Raw genomic sequence first — 22044 nt, 5'->3', positions numbered from 1 at the left:
CTCAACCACAAAAAACACTGTCCTGGTTGGCCCAGGCTCCCTGTCAGCTTTGGCAGTGGGAAAATAAATCCCTGGCTCCGTCTCCCCAAGCCCTCAGGGGCTGCTCTGGGGAAGCTGTGTGTCTGCAGGGAGGGCTGTTGTCCTCCAGCAGCTCTGCCATCAGTGCTGGAATGGGGTCAAGCTGAGCCCATGGCCTTGGGGACACCTTTCACCCTGGCTAGAGACACCTGGGGACACTGGCCAGTGGTGGCCATGCTCTGCTCTGCAGGAGATGGCTCCTCAGCAAGGAGTGGGGAGAAAAGATGGGGAATTTTGCTCCAACCTCAGCTGTCATCTGAGCTGGTGACCCCCAGCATGTGAAGAAGCTGTCTCCAAGGGCCCTGCCAGGGTCCCATCCATGCTCTGGGCTCCTGCTGAGGCCAGCAGGACCAGCAGCACGGGGATGTGCCCCCCAGCAAGCCCCCACACCATGGGCTGGGCCATGTGTGCTGCCAGGAGGCCATGGCTGCAGCAAATGCTGAGATTACTCAATTTTCCAATTAAAGCTAGGTCCTAGGGGTCTCCTAAAAATCCAGGCTCCACATCCATTTGTCTCCTTAAATACACACAGCAGGAGTTTGAGTCCATTTCCCAGTAGGAGCGAGATTGATCTCTCCTGCCTCCCTTCTCCACACCCCCCTCACGACACCACCCTCTAAGCATTTCTGCAGCTGGCTGAGCTGCTCCACAGAAGCTTGTTTCAGGGTTTTTTGGAGGAAAAATGAACAGACCACAAACAGGAGGGACCACACTGCCCAACATACCTTGCCTTTTCTCCCCTCCACTGGCCACGGCTGCCCCGTGGCTACGGACACGCACACGTGGGAGGGGATGGGGGCAGCAGGGCATTCCCTGCCCTCCTGTAAGGGACAAGGACATTTGCAGATCATGCAGACCTGTGCTCCCACTCTCAGTCTGTGCCTCTGGGTGCACTCCAGGGCTGTGCTGGGCAGCAAGAAGGTGATGCTCACCCCATGGAGAGAGGGCTGGCAGAAGTTGCTTAAGGTGGAGGAGGAAAATCACCATAACCTGAGAGGACTCTAACTGGGGTGAGGAGCAGCTCTTCTCTTTGAGTCCAGGATGTCCCCTAGAGGGAAAGCACCTGGGGTCACCACATCTCTCTTCTCTCCCACCACAAACACTCAACAGCATCCAGCCCTTGAGGCATTGAGAGCTTTTTGCCAGCAGAAAGCCCCAGCACAGAAAGAAGCTCTTTGTTGTTGGGCCTGGCCAGCCACTGACACTGCAGCTCGCAGTGGAGACTGTCCTCCAGCTTCATGTGGAGGGACCACTTTGGTGTCTGCAGCACTGCAGAGCACAGAGGAAGCAGAAGAGAGAGGCTGGCATCGACCAAAATTGATGCAGGATCCACAGAGCTCCAGAGAAGTCCCTGGAAGGTGACAGACAAGGTCACAGCTTCTCTGTCTCTACACCTTTTGAGCTCCCAGTGTGAGCACTCAGACTGGGGAGCACTGGAGCTGCAACAGCAGTGATCCTATAAAATATTTGGATTAGCTGGATCTTACCAGGTGGCTGGGGCTGGTGCAGAGGGGACCCCAGCACTGCCTCTACCCCAGCAAGAAATCCTTCCTGTCCAACCTGCCACCCACAGCCACACCAGTTGTGACAGCTACAGAAAAGACATTCATTCAAAAAAGCCCTTCAAAAACTGCCTGAACCTCCAAAAACACCTCCTTCACCCTGGCAAGGCAGCACTGCCACAGTCCCCAGCCAGGCTGCAGTGACCAGTGATGGTGAGAATTCTTTGACCAACACTATTAAACCACAGGGAGAAACAAAGAAACTCCTAGCAGGACCCAATCCACAGTTCTCACTGCATACAAGAAGGAAAAGAGGGGCCTGATCCTTTTCCTGATACTGAGATTGTTTCTCCCTGCTCCATGCTGGAGCTGGACTGTGAGGAGAGGTCACAAAGAGATGAGAGTTTCCTTGAGGACATTTCCTCTGGACAAATGCTCCCTGGACAGCAAAAGGAAAAACTCCTGGAGCCTTTTACGTTTCAGGCCCTTGCTTCAAAGCAAGAAGAAAACAGCAGTTCCCACTGACATGGAAATAAAGTGTTTTCTAACTCATTTCACGTGGGCAAAGTAATATATTTTCACCTCATCTCCTGCTTGGAAATGGTCAGTTTTAGCTGAAATCAAACATGCACACAAATAAATATCACAAATCAGCCCACAGCAGACACCCAGCACAGAAACTAAAACCCCAGCATTTAAGAGTCTGGCAAGGTCATCAGCAACCGAGAACACGGCCTTGGACCAGGCTGTAGCTGTAAATTTTAAAAAGTGCATAACTCGCTGCACTAAGGCAGATGAAAAGACAAACCTATTAAAAAAATACACATACTGAAGAGGGTAAAATGTCTTTACCTGTGTTTTGCTGCTCAGCTGATACAGGAAAACTTTCAGCCAGGTTTATAGAAGTCAATATCCACCTTGTTAATGACCTTGTTATCTGTCTGTACAGCATTGTCTTTGTGGACACATATGCAAAGAGAACCGTGTTTACAATTATTGTTTTTTTAACACTACAAGAGAATTGGGATGTGTCTGCAGTTCCTCTAAGGTCAGCACTTGATGTATGGATTGAGAATCATCTGCATGAAGGGAGAGAAGCAGGCAATGGAGCACTCAAGACTGGAGAAGCTGGACTTGGCTCAGCCCAGGCAAGTGAAAATCTTATTTATGGCACATGAGAACATTACTCTGCCATGCCTGAGACACCCCCAGCCTCCTGTTTGGTGCTGGAAATGGGTATTTCATCATCCAGGTGATACATGAGATGCTCCTGGTGGAGTATCTGTGGGATACAGACCCACACACCCTGTGGGAGCCTCTCAATTCACAGATTGGTCACAGTTTAAACTTGGTGGTGTTCTGGCACTCTGCTGGGTCTTGGCAGACATGCTGATGTCCCACTGGTGGTGGCAGCTCCTTACCACCCCTAAATCCCTTTCCCTTTCATGGTAACCCGCCCTGCTCACAGGGAAGGCGAGGGAAAGACGATGCCCCTGCCCTCCATGATCATCCATCGTGCTCCAGCTCACGATGCCACAAGAGGATGAGGACACACGTTCACACAGGCAGCACTAACCCCACACCAAAACATCCTCTCCAGGAGAGGGACATGGCCCCCATAAGCTCCACTTCCTCCAGAGAGGCAGCCACAGCTCTGCTCAGCCCAGGCTCCCGTGTGGAGAACCAAGGTTTGTGCCGAGGTGGCACCACCACCATCACAGCAAGTGGTGGATTTCAGCCTTCAGGAACCAGGATTTGTCCCTGCTTGTGGTGCCAAGGACAGCAAGAGAAGGAGAGGGAGAGGGAGAGAATAAAAAATCCTGCAGGAGAGAGGCTGGTGGAGAGAAGGGGGAGAAACCAGCTGGGGTGAAGGGATGGAGGGAGAAGGACAGCCCATCAGAAGTGAGCAAGAAGGGGGAAGTGATGGAGCTGATGCAACACAAGGGGTTCATGGTGAGGGAATGGGAATGACTAGGAAAGAGAAGGAGGGGCAGGGAAGGCAGAAAACACTCCCTGTGTCCTGCTGGAGCAAGGATGTGGGATGGTTTGGGGTTGTAGGGAGGAAGGGGATGAGAGGGCCTGCTCTCAAGAGAAGCCAACAGCAAAAGCAACCTGTCCCAGCTAAGGAGGGGGTGGTAAGACAAGGCAGCATGATCCCACCTGCTGCCCAGCCCAGGACCTTGCACTGTGGATGGCACATTGACCTGTCCTGGCATGTGCTGCTCACTGCCAGCTCCCTTAGTGCCTGCCCTGGCAGCATCCCCCACCCTGCAGCTGCCCAGATCCCTGGCCCTGTCACCTCTTACCCCAGCCCTGCCCCTGGACAGCTCCCTGGGGTGAGGGGGGAGCAGACTCACACAGCACCCTCACACAGGGACAGGCTCCCAGGGGATGCCCCTCCACCCCTGGGTGAGCAGGTGCAAGGTGGAAGAAGAAGAGGAGGAGATGCAGGCAGCACAGCCCCAGGGAGTATTGCTGGGGTGTCTCTGGTTTGGTTGCTTTGTTGGGGTTTTGTTTGTTTGCTGGTTTTCCCAGCGCCTCAGCAGAAAGCACAATGCAGGCTGAGCTCCAGCTGCAGCTGATGGGGCCAGCCCTCGCTGGAGCCAGGGGAGCAGGGAAGGGAGGGAAGGAGGGAGGAAGGGAGGCTGCTGGTGGAACAGACTACAGCTCCCCAGGACAAAGAGGCGCCCTGAGTGAGCCCAGCAGCATCAGCAGGACTGGGGGGACAGGTGAGGAGGAGGAGGAGAAGGAGGAGGAGGAAGAAGGGGGCAGTTTGCAGCCAGGCCCAGAGGGGCAGGGTGGCATTGCCACCTGGTCACAGGGCGATGCAGGGGACCTGGTGGCGAGCAGAGTCCGTGGAGATCCTTCAGATCCTGCTGGTCTCTTCTGCTACACCCTCCTCGCTGGCTAACCCACCTCCTGTGTCCCTGAGGGAATGTCTTCTTGCAGATTGCTGCTGGGAAGCACATCTTGCTTGCCTGCAGGAATCCAGCTTTCCCAGTGCTCTCCCTGTACCTGCAGTGCCTCATCCCAGCCCTGCCCTGGGCGTGCTGATAACAGCAGGTCAACCTCTATACAAGAACTGCCCAGTGGGAAGAGAAGGCATGGGTGGGGAAAGAATGAAGGAAGAAAACATCGTGGGAGATAGGGAGTTTGAGAAAAAGATCCAGAAAGAGAGGCAAACTGAGGTGTGGAAGTCAGGCATGGCTTCATGCAAGGACCAAGAGGGTTGATAGATGGGAGAGCAGGAAGCAGATCAAGAGGGAGGCAGGGAGTGAGAGTCCCCAGAGACAGCACCCAGAAACTTGGGTACCAGGAGAAGCATGAGCACTCCTCCCCATGGATGTGGGAAGGGAATGAAGCATCACTCCTGGTGGTCACACCCTCACGTGCCAGGATTGTTTCCTGACCTGCAGCCCTCTGCATCCCACCCACAGCTGCTGCACGCTGGCTCACTCCAGACGTCCTAATCAAGTACAGGCTCAGTGCTAATAAGTGACTTTAAGTAGGTCTGTCATTTCTGGACTTGAGATTGGGGTCAGAGGGCTGCGGAGCGGAGGTGGGAGTGGCAGTGAACCGAGAAAGTGGGAACTCAATCTCCACAGGATTAACACTGAAGCTCTTGCAGGAGCCCAGCCCCGGGGATCAGTGACCTCCAGCCTGGCTGGTCCCTCCTGGAGTAACAGTGACCTCCTGTGGCTGTGGGACTGTCCCAAGGGGATGGTTCTTCCCTCCCTCTGCGCCTTTGCAAAGCCACACTGCAGCCCTGGAGGCCTCTGGCCACCCCTCAGACAGGTGTGTCCGAGATCTTGGAGCCAGACTGAGCTGGGGCTTGGCTCCTGAGACCTCTCCACAGGACACATCCTGCACACCAGCATGGACACTGGGAATGACTGTGGCTTTGGCTGCTTATGGCATTGCCTTGAACCTATTGAAGGCAGGGAGGTGCAGGTCTGAGAGGGCTGTGTGTGGTGGGCAGCAGAACCTGCCAGCTCCATCACTGGCACCATCCCACAGCACTGGAAAACACCCCCTGGCTCCAGGGGCTGCGGAGGGGATCTGAGAGGGGACAGAGCAAGGTCACAGAGGTGGGGCTGGCCCGTCACAGGCTCACTCACCTCCCTGGTGTCGTTGTCCTGGATCAGAGCGTACAGAGGCACCACCCTGTTGATCTCCAGCAGAACCGGGGTCGGGCTGAGCTGCTCCTTGCCGGGCCGGCGGCACAGGTGGCAGGTGGACGGGCAGCGCCCCTTCTCCTCGCAGTGAATCTCCACCCCTGAGATGAGGTGGTCATCTGACAGCATCTGTGCTGTCAGCAGGCCTGACAGGTACGTGATGAAGGGCATGGATTTCAGCTCCTTCTTGTTCCCAAGCTCAGTTGTTTCTGGGTTAGGGAGAGGGAAGAAACCAGAGTGTTAAACAAATCTCAGCAAGGTCTGTTCCCAAAGCAAACTGGGTAAATGCAGCTGCTGAAGGTGCAGGCCAGGTGGGAGCAGGAAAAAAGAAAGGTCAAGGAGAGGAGAAAAACAGGACTTGCAGGTCACTGCTTGGAATTGTGAGCTTTTAGACAAGCACATCTAAACTGACAAAACTGATTGTTCTTCTCTTTTCTAACTCATGTTCTTCTTTTTTGTAACTTGCATATCCACTTTCTGTGCTCCAAAATGGAACAAAATCACCTCAGTATATCTTCCCTGCCAAAGAGAAACATCCCAAAGGGACCAAAAGGAGCTGAATGCCCTTTAGCCCTACCCTAACACCAGCCCCCTCTAGTCCTCGTGGTGTTCAGGTCACTCTTGTGGGTGACACATTATCCAGGGCACTGAAATGGATCCAAAGAGGCTGCAAAAGGACTGCTTGGAGGGATGGAGCCCCTTGGCAGTGAGGAAAAGCAGGTATGAGGACAAACTCTCTGCATGGAGAATAGATGGAGGCATTACCAAAGCCAAATTGCCAACACTGCTTTCAGGAAACATTCAGGCCTTTGAAACCCACTGGGAAACCGCCTGGTGGTCTTGAGCACGAGGCAATAAACCCGGAGAAACTTTACTTTGTTCTGGGTTCATCCAAACACTTGCTGAGGCCAAGGGAAGTTTCACACTTAAGCAAAGGAGACACAACTGAATTGTCTGTCCTGTACACTTCCATTTAAATTCTTTGTCTGTAGCTGGGCTGACCCAAGAAGGCCCAGCTTTCATAACCTGGTGACAGACCTACAGAAGAAAAGGCTTTCTCCATCTAATGGCTGTTGCCTCTAGCAACAAATTCCCAGCCCCGAGAAGGAGCGGAAGAGGAGCAAGGGTTGTCTCAACACACTGGGCTTGCAGTGACATGCAGCTGATCTGGCACGGCACAAGCCATTTGGAAATACAAGTAAACAGCGTTCATTCATGACTCCCAGAGCCCTCGAGGGTAGGGACAGCCCTTCCCTGCTGTCTGGCTGTCAGGGAACACTTCTGTGCACAAGATCAAAACTGTCATGGGGAGAACGAGCAAATTCCAACCAACCCCTGTTTTAGTGGAATAGAAGGGGAGCAGTTGCTAAGATAAATTAAAACAAGGCTGTAGGGAGATGTTTCAACATCTAGGGAGACACTGGAGTGCACAGACATTGGAAACAGGAGGTGGAGCTGCTTCTTGGAGAGATTATTTTCTAGAAGATCAGCTCCAGGCAACTTCAAGTCTCATAAGGGAAAGCCATGAAGCCTTGAAATACAGGGTGGCAGAGAAAGAAGAAATTTATAGGGGGATACCATGAGCCTCTTCTCACTTGTGAATAACATCTAACATCACTACTAAAGTACATGTAGAAGAGAAAGGTGATAATTAAACTTCTGGGCTGCAAAGCCTCTTCACCAGAGCTGAAGCAGCTTTAGAGATCCTTCATGGAGAAGGAAGCTTTGGAGCCATGCTTTAAGGGGGGGACATGAACATAGGGCTGAAAAGACAGTGAAATCAGTTATCTCATGACTGGCAACAGGATATCAAACCTTCCTTCTGAATTATTTGCTTTATAGCTAAGAATTATAGATCACTATAATCCAACCAGCGGGAGCAAAGCCATTTCAGGAGCAGCAGTGCTCAGGTGGAGCTGCACAGGGGAAGGCACAGGGTTCTGAAAATGAGGTCAGGTAGAAAACTGTGAGCTCCCCTTCCCCAGCATCCAGGGGCTCAGTGACAGATTAACCACAAAGCTGGGTGACTCATGGCAGACCTGTGAGCAGAGCAGACTTCATGGCTGAGGTGGAATTGGCTGTCTGCAGTTAATCCTCTTTAGAACAGATCCCAGCTGCACTGGGGAAAAGGATTCCTTTGCAGACTGGCAAGGATCCATGGTGCTCCCTTAAACGTACGAGGTACCAGGGCTCTGGGTATGACTCCAAAGGAAGAAAATGAAGTAGGGAATGATTTAACAGAGGGAAACTGGCTTCATTGTGAAATTGCCACCTGTCATCCAGACAAACATTTAGATGTCATCAGCACTGGGTAGCAATTCCTGGTAGCTTTTGTGGGGTGGGTTTGGGGTGCTTACATACAGCCCTAACAAAATAATCCCCCTGTTTCTGCTACTGGAACATATCTGGGAGCAGCAGCAGCAGCACACCCTGCTGCTCCTCCAGAGCCAGAGAGAGGCAGTGAGGAGGAGATGCTCCTCATCTACTTGCTTAGGTGCTTCCTCCCTAGAAAGTTGGAGGTTTCCTTGCTGGATGCAGTACTTCCCTCTCATCCCACCCAGATGCCCCACCCACCACTCAGGGCATCTCACAGGGGGAATTTTCAGACCTGAGAGATATTTTCCCTCCAGAACATATTCCTGCACCTGCGGTTGCAGCTATAGCCAGGGAAGATGGGATTGGGGTCCCTCACTTTCCCCCTGCCTTACATCAGACAAGAGTTTTGGTTTGCTCATCAGCTCCCTGCATACAAAGAAAGGGCTCAGCAGTAAACTGGAGAAGACCCACAAGTTCTTGTAGGCTCAGCCTGGCTTTTATTACCTATACAGAACAGGGAAACCTCTCAGGACACTCCTGCAAAGCCACTGCTTCACTCCTGGGGAAGGGCTTTGAAGGTGACTGCTGCCAGGATGTTCCCGAGGTCCTTTCTGGGAAGAGGAGGAGACTCAGCTGCAGCAGTGAGGATATGAGGATCCCTTATCAGCCCCTGAATCTGAACATGCTGTCACTAACACTGCTGGCAACCCAGCTGAACCCTGGCAACATCTGCTTGGGAGCAGAGAGCCTTGGATGCAGTTGGGTGCATCACGGCAATTTGTGGGAATTATTTGTCTGAAATATGGATTTAAACAAAAAACAAAAAAACAAAAAAAACAAAAAAAAACCAACAACACCACAAAACAAATAAAATAACAGCCTTGTGCCAGGCATCAGGCCTTGTGTAAGAAAGGGAGAATGAACAGCACAGGGTGTGCAGAGGAACTGTTTGCCTGCTGGGGTGCATGGCTGCGTTTCTGGGCTCCACCAGGATTTTACAATCCCACAGCACGAGGTGTGTGCCTGCACAAAGGGGTCCCTGCTCAGGATGCAGCAGTTGCTGATGTGGGAAAATGCTTCCAGCATTACCAGCAGCACCTCCTGGTGCCTGGACATGAGGGAGCAGGGTAACACCACTACTACAACAAAAACAACAGTGTAATGCCTAATTTGCACTGTAAAATCTGTACTGAGAGCTCCCAGGAGGAGGTGGGTTTCCTAGTGGCCCAGCATTTCATACAACACCTCTTCCAAAAGATCCCCAAGTCATCCCAAAACTGGGAATCATTCCACTTGCCACAAAAATGCAGCCATATCAGGGGTAGGATGTGATATCTCCTGAAGAGCAGAAATGCTTGGAACAAGGACAGGACAAGGCTCCCCAGCTGGAGTTGTAGAGGGAAAAGTGGGAACAGACCCAGGTAGGGATTCCTACAGGCTCAGCAGGTTAACCCCACCAACACCAACAGGCTGCTCAGCTGGGCTTGATTTAGGACCTCGGGTTTGCATTTTATGCAAGGAAGAGAGAATTCTGCTCCACCTTCTGCATACTCCACCCTTCACTGGACAGACCTAGTGCCACCACAGGCAGGACACTGGGGACTTGTGGCCAGGACACATCCAGGACACAGGCTGCCTGTATATCACCCGGTGGAATAATATCCTTTTTGCTGGCAAATCCATCCAAAGGGAGTTAGAAAGGAAATCAATAGATGTGTTTGCCTGGGAATTTCTCCTGCACTGAGATATTGACAGTGCAGTGGCCACCAGGTCTGTGAAGAGCTTGGACAGATTTAATGCTGCCCACTGTTAGTGATGGGCAAACACTGCTGGGGATGCGAGGAAGGCGTGGGCAGTGTCCAGGGGAGTCAGTCTGGCACATCCATCCATGTGTGTGGGAGGGACAGGACAGGACAAGAGGGATTACTGCTGAGGAACCGCTACTTTTGGGACATGAATCCCACGTGGGAATGCCCTTCCCTGGGAGAAGGCGTGCGCTCAGCGCGGCCGGGGGGCTGCAGGATGCGAGCGCGGAGCTGAGGATGGGCAGTGCGGGATGCGCCCGCCGGACCCTCCCCGCAGCGGGGCCGGCCCGGAGGGGCAGTTGTGGCCGTGTCGGTCCGTGGGGCCCTGCTGCCCTCTCGTGGCACCGCGGCAGGACGGCGCTGGGATCCCGGGATGCGCCACATCGTCTTGGGATACAGGATATCATCTTGGGATACAGGACATCATCCCGGGATGCAGGACATCATCCCAGAGTACAGCACATCATCCCAGAGTACAGCACATCATCCCGGGATACAGCACATCATCCTGAGATACAGGACATCATCCTGAGATACAGGACATCATCCCGGGATACAGGACATCATCTCGGGATACAGGACATCATCCTGAGATACAGGACATCATCCCGGGATACAGGACATCATCCCAGGGTACAGCACATCATCCTGAGATACTGCACATCATCCTGAGATACTGCACATCATCCTGAGATACAGCACATCATCCTGGGATACTGCACATCATCCTGGGATACAGGACATCATCCCGGGATACAGCACATCATCCCAGGGTACAGCACATCATCCCAGGATGCAGCACACCATCCCGGGATACTGCACATCACCCTGAGTATTGCACATCCCACTGCCCTCACCCTACAGCCCCTCTGTGCCACCCGCGGGGTCTCATCCTTCCGTCATCATCCCAGCCTCGGGGAGGGGAGTGTGGTAACATCCCCTGGCTGTCGGTGCTTGATAAACTCCAAAACACTTTGGCCCCACAAGGGTGGCTCCATGACCCCCCACATCCCCCCCTCCATGGCAGCTGGCTCCCTCTCTCCTCCAACACACCCACACATCCCTTTCCATGGGATGGCTGAGACCTTCCCAACCCTGCCAGCTGGATGTCCTGCCAGCATGGGGCAGCCCCTGGGACACACCACCTTGTCCATGGGTCAGGGTGACAGAGTCCCGGGCTGCACAACCTTCCCATCCTTCCTTGTCATGTAGGGTCCCCACACTCACACATGATGGGTAATATCATCAGCTTGTCATTGTCACCTCTAATTAAATCCAGAGAGTCCTTTGTTTTCTCCCCAGGATGCATTGGAGGATTATTTCCTATTTCTACCATTGTTTTTTTCCCTCACACTGTTCATTTTCAGGTGCGGGTGGCCTCACAAGATCTGCCAGACCACCCTGGTTTCAGTGTTTACATCCATTTTTCTTCCCCATATATCAGGGACTGAAAGAGCATTTCCCTGGTGAGGCCAGGAACTTGGAGTGAACCCTGTGTCCCCTCCCTGGGCACAGCAACACCCCCAGGGAGCCACTGGGGCTTGGACTTTAAATCTCACTCGTTTTCTTCTGCAACCCTGGCCAGGCTTTTCATCTGCTCTTGCTGCCTCTGAGTGCATCCACCGCCCACACTGCTGATCCCTGCTGCTCCAGGGATGTAGATCCCTTCCCAATGAACCATTATTCTAAACAAAGTGGAAAAACCATCAAGAGCAGAAGGTGGCAAGACTTGCTGCATTATGCAAGTGCTTCCTTCAGTGCAGGTCGGTGGCGGCTGGAGCAGGTGAGCAGTGGAAAAGCGCTGCAGGCAGGGAGGCCTCATGGAGGGATTTTGGGAAATGGTTAAACTGAGGACTTGCCTCTTCCCCAGGCAGTGAATTCCTCCGAGCCTGAGTCTCCAGAGCTGGAGAGCTGCGTGTTGGTCCTGGGCTGACCACGAGATGCTGCCTGTGGCACCGGAGCCGTGGCACCAGTGGTGTGTGAAGGACACGGTTCCCTTGGCTTCCCCCTGACCTTCCTCAGCTTGCTGTGCAGCCCCACAGGGTCACAGCAGAAGGGGTCTCTCTGCCATCTCTAAAGCAGGTTCATCCAAGCAAAAATGGGGCTGGTGTCCCTGATTGAAATAAACTGGCGATGGTGATAGTGGCTTCAGGAATCACGGGGCAGAGCCCAGCCATAGGCCAGTGGCCAAATCCCTGCCTCTGGCTGCCACTGCCAGCCTGCAGCGTCTGCTCACAGCTGCAGCTCTACCCAAAAATAGCCCTTTTTGTCCTGGAGCCCACAGGATGCTCCAATGCACCCTCTGAAACGAGAAACACACGTTTCAGTCGGTGATGCTAAACCCATCAAACACTCAGGAACCTGCTGGGAGAAGGGGAGGGGAAAGAAAAAGGGGAAAGAGGGGGAAATGGGAAGGGAATGGAAAAGGAAAAGGGAAGGGAAATGAGAAGGGAATGCAAGGCAAGGTAAGGGAAATGAAAGAGGAAGGGAAAAGAGGAGAATAGAGAAAGGAGAAGGGAATGAGGAAAGGGAAGGTGGAAGAGAAGGGAAGGGGCTGATCCTGCAGCAGCACTGCCTGATCAGGGAAAGGGCAGAGAACAACCCGTGTGTGCCTAAAGGACACATAACAACACGATTAAAAAAAAGCAAGCTAAAAAAAAAAAAAATCCCAAACACAAAAAAAAAAATAAATAAAAAACGCAAAGATGGTCCTTCTTCCCCTTTGTTACTTTCAACCTTTATTTTCTCAACGAGCCGCAGCACAAGCCCGGCAGACCGAGGTCCATCCCGCGGTCCATCCCCACCCCCCGTGTCGGTGTCGCGGTCCCCCCGGTGTCCCCCCCAGGCCAGGCCAGGCCAGCCACGGAACCCGGACTACATCTCCCGGCAGGCCCCGCGGCCACGCTCACGTGACGCGCGGCGCGCGGCGCACGCCGGGAGCGGCGCGGCCCGGAGCGGCGGCAGGTGAGGAGCGCGCGCGCGGGGCCGCGGCGGCGGCGCCCCCTGCAGGGCGGGGCGAGCACGGCGGGACCCCCGGGCGGGCGGCGTGAGGGGACGGGACGGGATGGATGGACGGGACGGGATGGATGGACGGGAGGGAAGAGAAGGGGATGGGATGGGATGAAGGGAATGGAAGGGGGCGATCGGGCCGCGCCCCGCAGGGTGGGCGCTCCCCGCCGCGGGTCCGCCTGGCTTCGTCCCCCCGGGCAGGAGCGCGGCGGCCGGGGCTGAGGGGGCTCGGAGCGGGCCCCGCTGCCATTGACCCCGCGGGCAGACGGAGCCTGGGCGGGTGCTTTGTGCGGCCAGGCACCAGCACGGGGCACTCCATGGCTGCCCCATCCCCGCAGTGCCCAGGGCCGGGCTGGACGGGGCTGCCAGCAGCCTGGGCCTGCGGAACGTGTTGAATTAGGTCATCGTTAAGGTCCTTCCAACCCAAACCCTTGGATTTTTCAGTGAAACCCCTCCATACGCAGGGGTTGTCCTGCCGGTTGTGTTGTTGTGACAACTCCTGTCAGCGGCGCTTATTTTGCAGCATTACCCTATTATTTCCCCTCGTTAATGACACGAGCTCTGAATTACAAGTGAAGCCTCTGCTCTCACCGCAGACACTCACTAAAAACTACCGGGTGACAAGAGAAACCACGGCAGGAAATTTCTTCTGAATGTAAGGAAACAAAACTCGCATAATTCACGGTTTTATGGCTTGATCCTCTCTGTAATACCCTGCTCTGCGTCAGAGGAACTGCCCCGGGAGGGACCGACACGCAAGAACAACTCGCTGTTAAGGAAACTTCCATGGAGGCACAGCCGAGTGTGAGAGGGAGATAAAATGAAAAAATAACGTCCCATTACTGAGGGCATGCTGACATTCCAATAAAGGGGGTTATGTATGAAAAGAATGTCATACAAATCAGCTCTCAAAAAGCCCAACCTGACTTAAAATCCCATCCACAGTTGTTCTTTAATGAAAATACTTGTTTTAAAGGTAGCTTTTAATGTAAGTCTCAGTACTTGGTGCCTGTGCTGCTCCCTCATCCTTCCCTAAGCGAGTCTTTTGACGTGTTTCCAAGGAAAGTAAGAATAATGAACCTGGTATCCTGTGTTTCATTTTTTAAAATCATTTTAAATCACAGATTTTTTTCCTCCCTCAGAGGAAGGTTTCTGTTCTCCATGGCAGTGCCCAGGTTTCTGCTTCTCCAGGGCCAGGGCTGTGATACTCAACCTGCCACCGTGGAGCTGATCCCAGCATGGTGCCTGGGGATTCTGTCACACCACTGAATCCCTTCATGAAATACGTCCTTTAAAGGACTCTGAACTGCAGATGACAAATTACAATTAGGGGGCTTTTTTTCTATGCTGTATGAGCATAAAGAACTTTTCTTCCTTGCGGTTGTTTTTCTGCCCAGGAACACGCAACAAACTGAAATACACGGAATGTTTCCCAAAGAGGAAGGAGGCAGACCCAGCAGGGAAGTGAGAATGCTGTGTGCAAGCAGCCATTTCTCAGCAAGAGCTGTGTGTTCACATCCCTCTGCCACTCTCTCTTTATTTCAAAGACTAACTACTTCCTTCTCCTCCTCCTCTTCCCTAGAAGAAAGGTTTTCTTCCCTATTTTTTAGTGGCTAAGCAGTACAATAGCAAAGGATTTGAAAACCCAGTCTAGTGAATAATAACTTAATGATGTGAGCCCTGTTCTGTTCCTTTTGAATGGATGGCTGCTTTGGCAGGAGAGCTGCTGGGATCTGCTCCCTGCTGGGAGGGATGTGAGGGTGGAGAAACCTGGATTGAAGCTGAACAGCAACCAGAGTGGTGTAAAACTGAACCAGGGGACGAGAACGAGGTCAACGCTGCGAGATTGTGAAACGAGGAGAAATTAAATGCAGTTAAGCTGAGTTCAGGAGCTAATAGTGAACACTGGGAGTCTGTTTGGAGTTGTCTGTTAACTCCATTACTGCTAATACCTGCCTGAGCTGTGTTTAATTGGCATGAAGCATGCTGCAGCATGGCAGAGGTTACTGAGATACACTGGCATCAAATCTTCTCTGTGTTTTCAGCGTGCACAGTCACCCCCAGAACGAGTGGAAGCTGACAGAACATTCCTGCTACTTTCACTTCCTGGCAAATGTATGAAACCTTGAAAATGTGTTTTGGCTCTCTAGCAAAGCAGAGTGAACCAAGCACATTTATTTTGTTGGTATCTGATGTCACATCTGAATGCAGGTCTCCAGAGGTGATCTATTAATGTCCTAAAGCATTGCACCATCTGGTTCCTCCTTTGATGCACAACATTTTGAATGCCTGGTTTAATCTCCCTGGGTTTCAGTAAATTATGTAAACTCAGAGTCTTGGCAGCAGGAGATGGGCACCATGAGGAGATGATTCAGTCATCAGTATCTACTGGGCTTCCATATTGGTGCCATTACACTTATTTCAGCTCTACTTTACAAATTTTGCAAGTGAATAATTCATCGCACTGGGAGCTGCAAGTTAGTTTTGAAAATTTCCCACCCTGAGATTAGCTATGACTAATCCATCCTTCCCAACGTGGAAAAGCTAACTGGGTTTCTTTTTCTGCAGGGTTAGGCGATAAGTCAGAAATAAATTGCATGTATACATAACTGCTGGTGGTGACATAAATCACATTTCCCTTTTTTTCTTCCAGGACAGAATCAGAGCACCTTGGAATAGATGTGAGCACAAGGCACTGCGCCGGGTAAAGCTGCCTTGGAGCACCATGGCTGCCGCCCCTTATCTCAACTCGGACGCGCTGCGAGAGGTCCTGGAGTGCCCCATCTGCATGGAGTCCTTCACCGAGGAGCACCTGAGGCCCAAACTCCTGCACTGTGGGCACACCATCTGCAAGCAGTGCCTGGAGAAGCTCCTGGCCAACAGCATCAATGGCATCCGGTGCCCCTTCTGCAGCAAGATCACGCGGATCACCAGCTTGGCTCAGCTCACTGACAACCTCACCGTGCTGAAGATCATCGACACGGCCGGCCTGGGGGAGGTGGTGGGACTTCTCATGTGCAAGGTCTGCGGGAGGAGGCTGCCAAGAAACTTTTGCAAGAGCTGTAGCTTGGTTCTGTGTGAGCCCTGCAAGGAGGCTTCACACATGCCCCCAGGTCACAGAGTCATTGCTATCAAAGAGGCTGCTGAGGAGCGTAGGAGGGAATTTGGGACGAGGCTTGCCAGGCTTCGGGAGCTCATGGGTGATCTTCAGAAGAGGAAAGCTGCCCTGGAGGATGTTTCAAGAGACCTGCAATCCAGATACAAAGCGGTTCTGCAGGAGTACAGCAAAGAGGAGCGCAAGATCCAGGAGGAACTGGCCAGGTCACGCAAGTTTTTCACCACCTCTTTGTCTGAAGTGGAGAAGATAAATAACCAGGTGATGGAGGAGCAAGCTTACCTGCTGAACTTAGCAGAAGTGCAGATAATGTCTCGCTGTGACTATTTCCTTGCCAAAATAAAGCAGGGGGATATAGCTCTCCTGGAGGAGGCAGCGGATGAGGAAGAACCAGAGCTGACAAACAGTCTCCCGAGGGAGCTGACTCTCCAAGAGGTGGAACTCCTGAAGGTGAGCCACGTGGGACCACTGCAGATCGGGCAGGTGGTGAAGAAACCCCGGACTGTTAACGTGGAGGAATCTCTCGTGGAAAGTGCAGCATCCTCCTCTGTACCGTTTAGAGAGCCTGACCTGGTGCAAGAGGAGCCCAGCTGCACCCCCCACTCCTCACCAGCCAAGCCAAGGATGCCTGAAGCAGCCACGAGCATCCAGCAGTGTTACTTCATCAAGAAGATGGGCTCCAAGGGCAGTCTGCCAGGGATGTTCAACCTCCCCGTCAGCCTGCACGTCACCAGCCAAGGCGAGGTGCTCGTGGCAGACCGGGGCAACTTCCGAATCCAGGTTTTTACCCGCAAGGGCTTCCTGAAGGAGATCCGCCGCAGCCCCAGCGGCATCGACAGCTTCGTGCTGAGTTTCCTTGGAGCAGACTTGCCCAACTTGACCCCCCTCTCTGTCACCATGAACTGCCACGGGCTGATCGGTGTGACGGACAGCTACGACAACTCTGTCAAGGTGTACACCATGGACGGCCACTGCGTGGCGTGTCACCGGAGCCAGCTGAGCAAGCCCTGGGGCATCGCCGCGCTGCCCTCGGGCCAGTTCGTCGTCACCGACGTGGAAGGGGGGAAGCTCTGGTGCTTCACCGTGGACCGTGGCGTGGGTGTGGTGAAGTACAGCTGCCTGTGCAGCGCCGTGCGCCCCAAGTTTGTCACCTGCGACGCTGAAGGGACCATTTACTTCACTCAGGGGCTGGGGCTCAACCTGGAGAACCGGCAGTACGAGCACCACTTGGAAGGAGGCTTCTCCATCGGCTCCGTTGGCCCAGATGGGCAGCTGGGACGCCAGATCAGCCATTTCTTCTCCGAGAATGAGGATTTCAGGTGCATTGCTGGGATGTGCGTTGATTCCAGGGGAGATCTGATCGTTGCTGACAGCAGTCGTAAGGAAATCCTGCATTTTCCTAAAGGAGGAGGCTACAACATCTTAATCCGGGAGGGACTCACCTGCCCGGTGGGTATTGCCATTACTCCCAAAGGGCAGCTGCTGGTGCTGGACTGTTGGGATCATTGCATTAAGATCTACAGTTACCACCTGAGAAGATACTCCACCCCTTAAAGGCTTGGTTGCAAGCAAAGCCTGTCTTGGCAGTGGAGATTCTTGCAACCTCCTTGAAATCCAACGGGAACCAGTGTCAAGCCTTCAGGAAGATCGTGCCATAACTGAAGGGGATTTGGCATAGAGGTCATCATGTTCTGTGTTTAGAAACAAAATAGCTTTTGTGGTGGTGGTCTGCTTTTTCTTCTTGTTTTTTTTATATAAAATCCATACAAATAAGAACAAGCGTAATGGAAAGGATCCATCCTTTGCAGTCTTGGTTCTTGTGACTGATCACTCCATAAACCTCTTCACCTCCTTATGCCACATCTCCTACACTTCCAGCTTCAACCATTGTGTCTTTCTTTGTGCCATAAACACTGACTAACTCTAAAAAACTCTAAATCACCCTTCCCTTAGAGAACTAGCAGAGGCAATCCTGTGGTACTTGCAAGGAACTGGGTAGCAGTTGTCTGGGCAACTCCTGGAGAGAGCAATTTGTGCTTGCAGCACTGCATAAAACGAAATGGCCTCTTCAACCGCGCCGAGATGAAGCTTTGCTTCCACCCTGACGAGGCAGGGCTGTCTCTCCCATTTTTCTGGTGTTCAGGAGATTGCCCTGTCGTGCCATTTGTGAATTGTGTCTGTTCCATGTGAAGTGAGTACTGTGCAATCGTGGGAGACCAACCTGAGCCAGAAAATTGCCCTCTTTATTCCTGATTTGTAAGAATGCAGGGGTTTTATTACTAATCAGAGTTTTGCTAGATAGAAGGGGATAAAAAGGGAGGGAGGGGGCTGGAGAAAGAAAAAAAAAAAAGAGGGGAAATCTAGGGTTGGTATTTACTGTTGTTTTATTATTAAATGTATCCTGGAAACTGTCTATGGAAGGTCTATCAGGTATCTAAAACTTCCTGGGGAAGGGGGAAGAACTAGGGGAATAAGAATGGGAGATTGTAGGAAATGAGATTAAATGCAATGTATTGTATGTTCACTACTTCACTACTCTGCATTCCAGAGCACTGCATTTAGCAATAGATTTCCACTTATCTGCACCTCCTCTGTGCAAGTTACTCACTCCTGAGATAGGGATGGGCAGGAGGGGGACTATGTCACTTCTATTTTTTTAAGACTTGGAAGCACATCCACTGGTGAGTTTTTTTTTTTCCCTTGCACAGCAAAACACTACATTCCTGAGATTTATTTTTTTTTTGGTAATTCTTTTTTCCACGACACCAGCAGGCACCAGAATTGCTGCTCATCGTGGCTTTGGGCCAAATGAAGCACAAAACTGCAGCTGTGTGAACCAAGGCCCCCACAGTGCTGCTCTCCTGGCTGATAAATGTGTACCTCAGTGTGGTGCTGCTCGCCCAGAATAGTTTATTGAAGGAAAGATGCATTTAAATAGGGCACAGTGGTAGCATGTTAATCTGCCACAGATAATAGTTACACTGCAGTGCATTTATTTGTTGCCATCAACAACGTAGTTGCAAATTTGGGGCCACGACAGACAATATAAAAGCTGATTTTATGGTGGCTGCCGTGCTCCAGCAAATTGTTTGCTACTTGTCCTACAACATGTTTGCAACAGGTGATTTTTTTATTTTTTTTTTAAGCCCATCTACTTTTCCCTGCTGAAACAGAAAAGAGAAACAGGTTGGTGAGCTGTTGCTGCTCTAGCTGGATGTTTGGCAGTTAAAGGGATTGCAGAAAAAGCGCTGGAAGCAGATTTTGGTGGGATTTGGGTTTTTTTTTGCCCTCTCTTTCTTGTGCTCAGCCAGTGCTGAAGGAATGAACACGCAAACACAGCTGTGTGATGGAGCTTCCATCAGGGCAGCTTCCAATTTTTCCTGCTATAATGTGCTGGGAAAAGCTTGTGGAGAAGGGAGCTAAAGGCATGAGGTGGTTGATGGTGCTGAGGCACCCAGGGGACTCAGCTCCCCTTCCCTCCCCTCCCCTGCTGTGCTTGCCAAGGCTACAGACTTCTACATCTCTATTCACATTCTCTGCTTCTCTTTTCTGGGTGGGAGGGGGCAGTTGCCCAAGGCATGTGACAGCAATTCGAGGAGCCTTTCTCATCCTGAATGTGTGTTTTGGGGAGGTGGTGATGATTACTGGGCTGTGCTACAGTTCATGACATTGTAACTGAAGGCATTTTTCTTATTTTATGACAATGGCAGTTCCTCCCCTTCTGGTTTCTTTTAAACATTTCTCCTGCTTCCAAGAACTGCTCCACACAGGAGGCTACCGTGGACCTGAATAATTAAAGCAATATTATCTATGATAATATGTACCTCTGTAATTTTCTGTTCCCGTGGATTTTATTTTTTTTTTTAATTTTTTTTTTTTTTTTGCAATAAACAGCACAACTGCTAGCAATAACATTTCCTGGAGTGCTTGAAATAATAATTAAAAAAAAAAAAAAAAGGAAAAATTTCAAAGCTGGTCCAGTAAACTGAGCAGTTGGTTACTCCAGCCTGTTCCTGGTTACAGAGTTCAAACAAAGCGTCTGTCATCTGTTTCTCACTCAGAGAGTTAAGAAAAGTAACACCACCCTGCACTGGTGGGCCAGGACAGTGCAGTGTTGGGACTCTGTCTTGCCTGCAACTCTTCCAGTCTGGAGTTTCAGGGAGAAAAGGTAAAAAGAAAACCTTCTGTCCCTCACCCAGGGTCTGCACATCCCCTGACAAAACTCAACTGTGAGATGATGTTACAGAGCTTTTCTTGCTGTGGTGCTCCCACACAATGTCATGATCATCTGCCAAACGAGGTGAAATGGAGTAATTAAGGATTATGTTGAAATAGTTTGGCTCCTGCTCTGTATCTGGAGGAAGAGCTTGTCTGGTCATACGTATGTGTTTGGTTTTTAAAGATTGTGTAATAAAGGAGAAATTGATCCAATTAAAAGTGCATTGCAAATGGCTCATTTTCTTATTAAAACACTTCATCTTCTCCCCTCCATGGCAGATTGGATTTTACAGCCAGTGGGGATTGAATTGGGAATGTAGAGGCTACGAGACCCTTTTTATGTGTCAGGCTGTCGAGGATAAATCTGATCTTGGCAGAGTTGTGGAACTTTCCTGACACTTCCCTACCCACCTTATAAACCAATGCTGTGGTTTTGTACCCTATGACACTGCCTCAAGGGCAGTATCTTCCTTGTCTCCTGATGTTTCAGAAGTCTGATTTCAGTTCAGTGGCTCTGGGAGCTCAGCAGGACATGGGAGCCTGGCTGAAAACTCCATCCCCTGGCTCATCCCTGCTCTGCCAGTGGGGACCTGTGGTGCAGCCAGGACACACCAGGTGCCATGGGCTCACCTAGAAGACCTCAGCCTTTGGTGCACTTACACTGTGAGGGTACAAAACACCTGGGTTTCCTCCGTAGTTCCCCCTCCTTGGAGACCAGCTTGGGCTGTTCTGATGTTGCACCATGGTTAAATTATTTTTAGATCAAAACTCTGCCATGGCAGCTGAGCTGGTGAGGGAGCCTGGTGTGACTGAGGGTGCGGCTGTGAAGGTGCCTTGACCCCAGCTGGGGTGGTGCCAGTGGAGCTGCCAGATGGCTCCTGGATGGTCAGCAGGGACATTTCCTCAGCAGAAACACCCACAGCACATGCAGGTTCTCCCCTTCTCCAGCCACCTGCCTGGTCTGGGTGAAGGATTTCATCACTTGGGCTCATCTCAGCCCTTTAAACAGGTTGGAATTTCTGGTTTATCAAACATCCTCCAACCCTTGCAGAACAGCTGCTGTGTGGTGCTGTTGGACCTACCCTGGAGCTTTATCACAAGTTTAGATTTCTTAGAGTAGAACAGCTGAGCCATGGACATTGTTCCAGGCAAAACCAGGAGCCAGGGAATGAAGGCATGAAGAGGAGAGCCTGTTCCTCATCAAAAGGGGTAGAGTTACAAAAGTAAAAATAAAGCCAGATGCTTTGAGTTGTTCCTATTGTATAGCTTAAGTGATTTTTCTGGGTCATTACTCAATGCGAGGATTTAAAGTTATTTCATTTTGCACAACTAATTGCTTGACTTGCCTGGCAATTCTGGATTACAATGAGCAGTGCATAAGGTCATTTAGCAGACTTACTCACAGCACATGTTTTAGTCTAAACTAAATTTCATGGCAAGCAGCTAGATTGTTTTTACCTCCTCCGAACAAAATGTTGAAATCTGAGGGTTTGAAATAATGACATAAAGCAAGCAATTAAGAGTGTTAAAAGAGTGTTCAAAAGGTAATAGAGTGGTTGTACATAGGGACAGATCTCAAAAACAGGGAAATTCGATGTGTTCTACTTCTGACCAAGCACATATAAAGGAAACCCATTATGTCCTTTAACTGCTGAAAAAGTAGCTTTACAGCTTTCTTAATGCACCTGATTGCATCTAGGAAAGGAAAACTAAACATTCCTGCAGACTAGTTCAATCTTAATTGTATTAATGGCAGTATCAGACCTGAAGGGAGACAAATGCAGCCTTGAAAGGACAGGAGGGAGCCTCAAAAGAATATGGACTGC

At 51.3% G+C, this 22044-nt stretch overlaps 2 protein-coding genes across 3 annotated transcripts in view; one reads left to right on the top strand and one right to left on the bottom strand.

Annotated features, from left to right (window-relative positions):
• Window positions 1-22044, bottom strand: part of ASTN2 (astrotactin 2) — a 305793-nt gene that overhangs the window by 84201 nt on the left and 199548 nt on the right. The window contains exon 17 of the mRNA XM_058853725.1: window positions 5699-5964. Coding sequence (XP_058709708.1) covers window positions 5699-5964 — 266 coding nt within the window. The remainder of the gene's footprint in view (window positions 1-5698; window positions 5965-22044) is intronic.
• On the top strand, window positions 12806-20432 carry TRIM32 (tripartite motif containing 32). 2 transcript variants are annotated; one of them, XM_058853726.1, is made up of 2 exons: window positions 12806-12840; window positions 15539-20432. In XM_058853726.1, the coding sequence occupies exon 2, from the start codon at window positions 15611-15613 to the stop codon at window positions 17552-17554; it is 1944 nt and encodes a 647-aa protein (XP_058709709.1). In that variant the 5' UTR covers window positions 12806-12840; window positions 15539-15610; the 3' UTR covers window positions 17555-20432. The 2 variants fall into 2 exon arrangements, with proteins under 2 accessions (XP_058709709.1, XP_058709710.1); XM_058853727.1 differs by lacking the exon at window positions 12806-12840 and adding an exon at window positions 13008-13540.

This window comes from Poecile atricapillus, chromosome 20, assembly GCF_030490865.1.
Source record: "Poecile atricapillus isolate bPoeAtr1 chromosome 20, bPoeAtr1.hap1, whole genome shotgun sequence".
Classification (NCBI taxonomy): Eukaryota; Metazoa; Chordata; class Aves; order Passeriformes; family Paridae; genus Poecile; species Poecile atricapillus.
The sequence above is the reverse complement of the archived record's forward strand: the minus strand, read 5'-3'. Positions and strand labels throughout refer to the sequence as shown.

Coding starts and splice junctions, on each gene's coding strand:
- TRIM32 (XM_058853726.1), top strand. CDS start 15,611: ATGGCTGCCGCCCCTTATCTCAACTCGGACGCGCTGCGAGAGGTCCTG.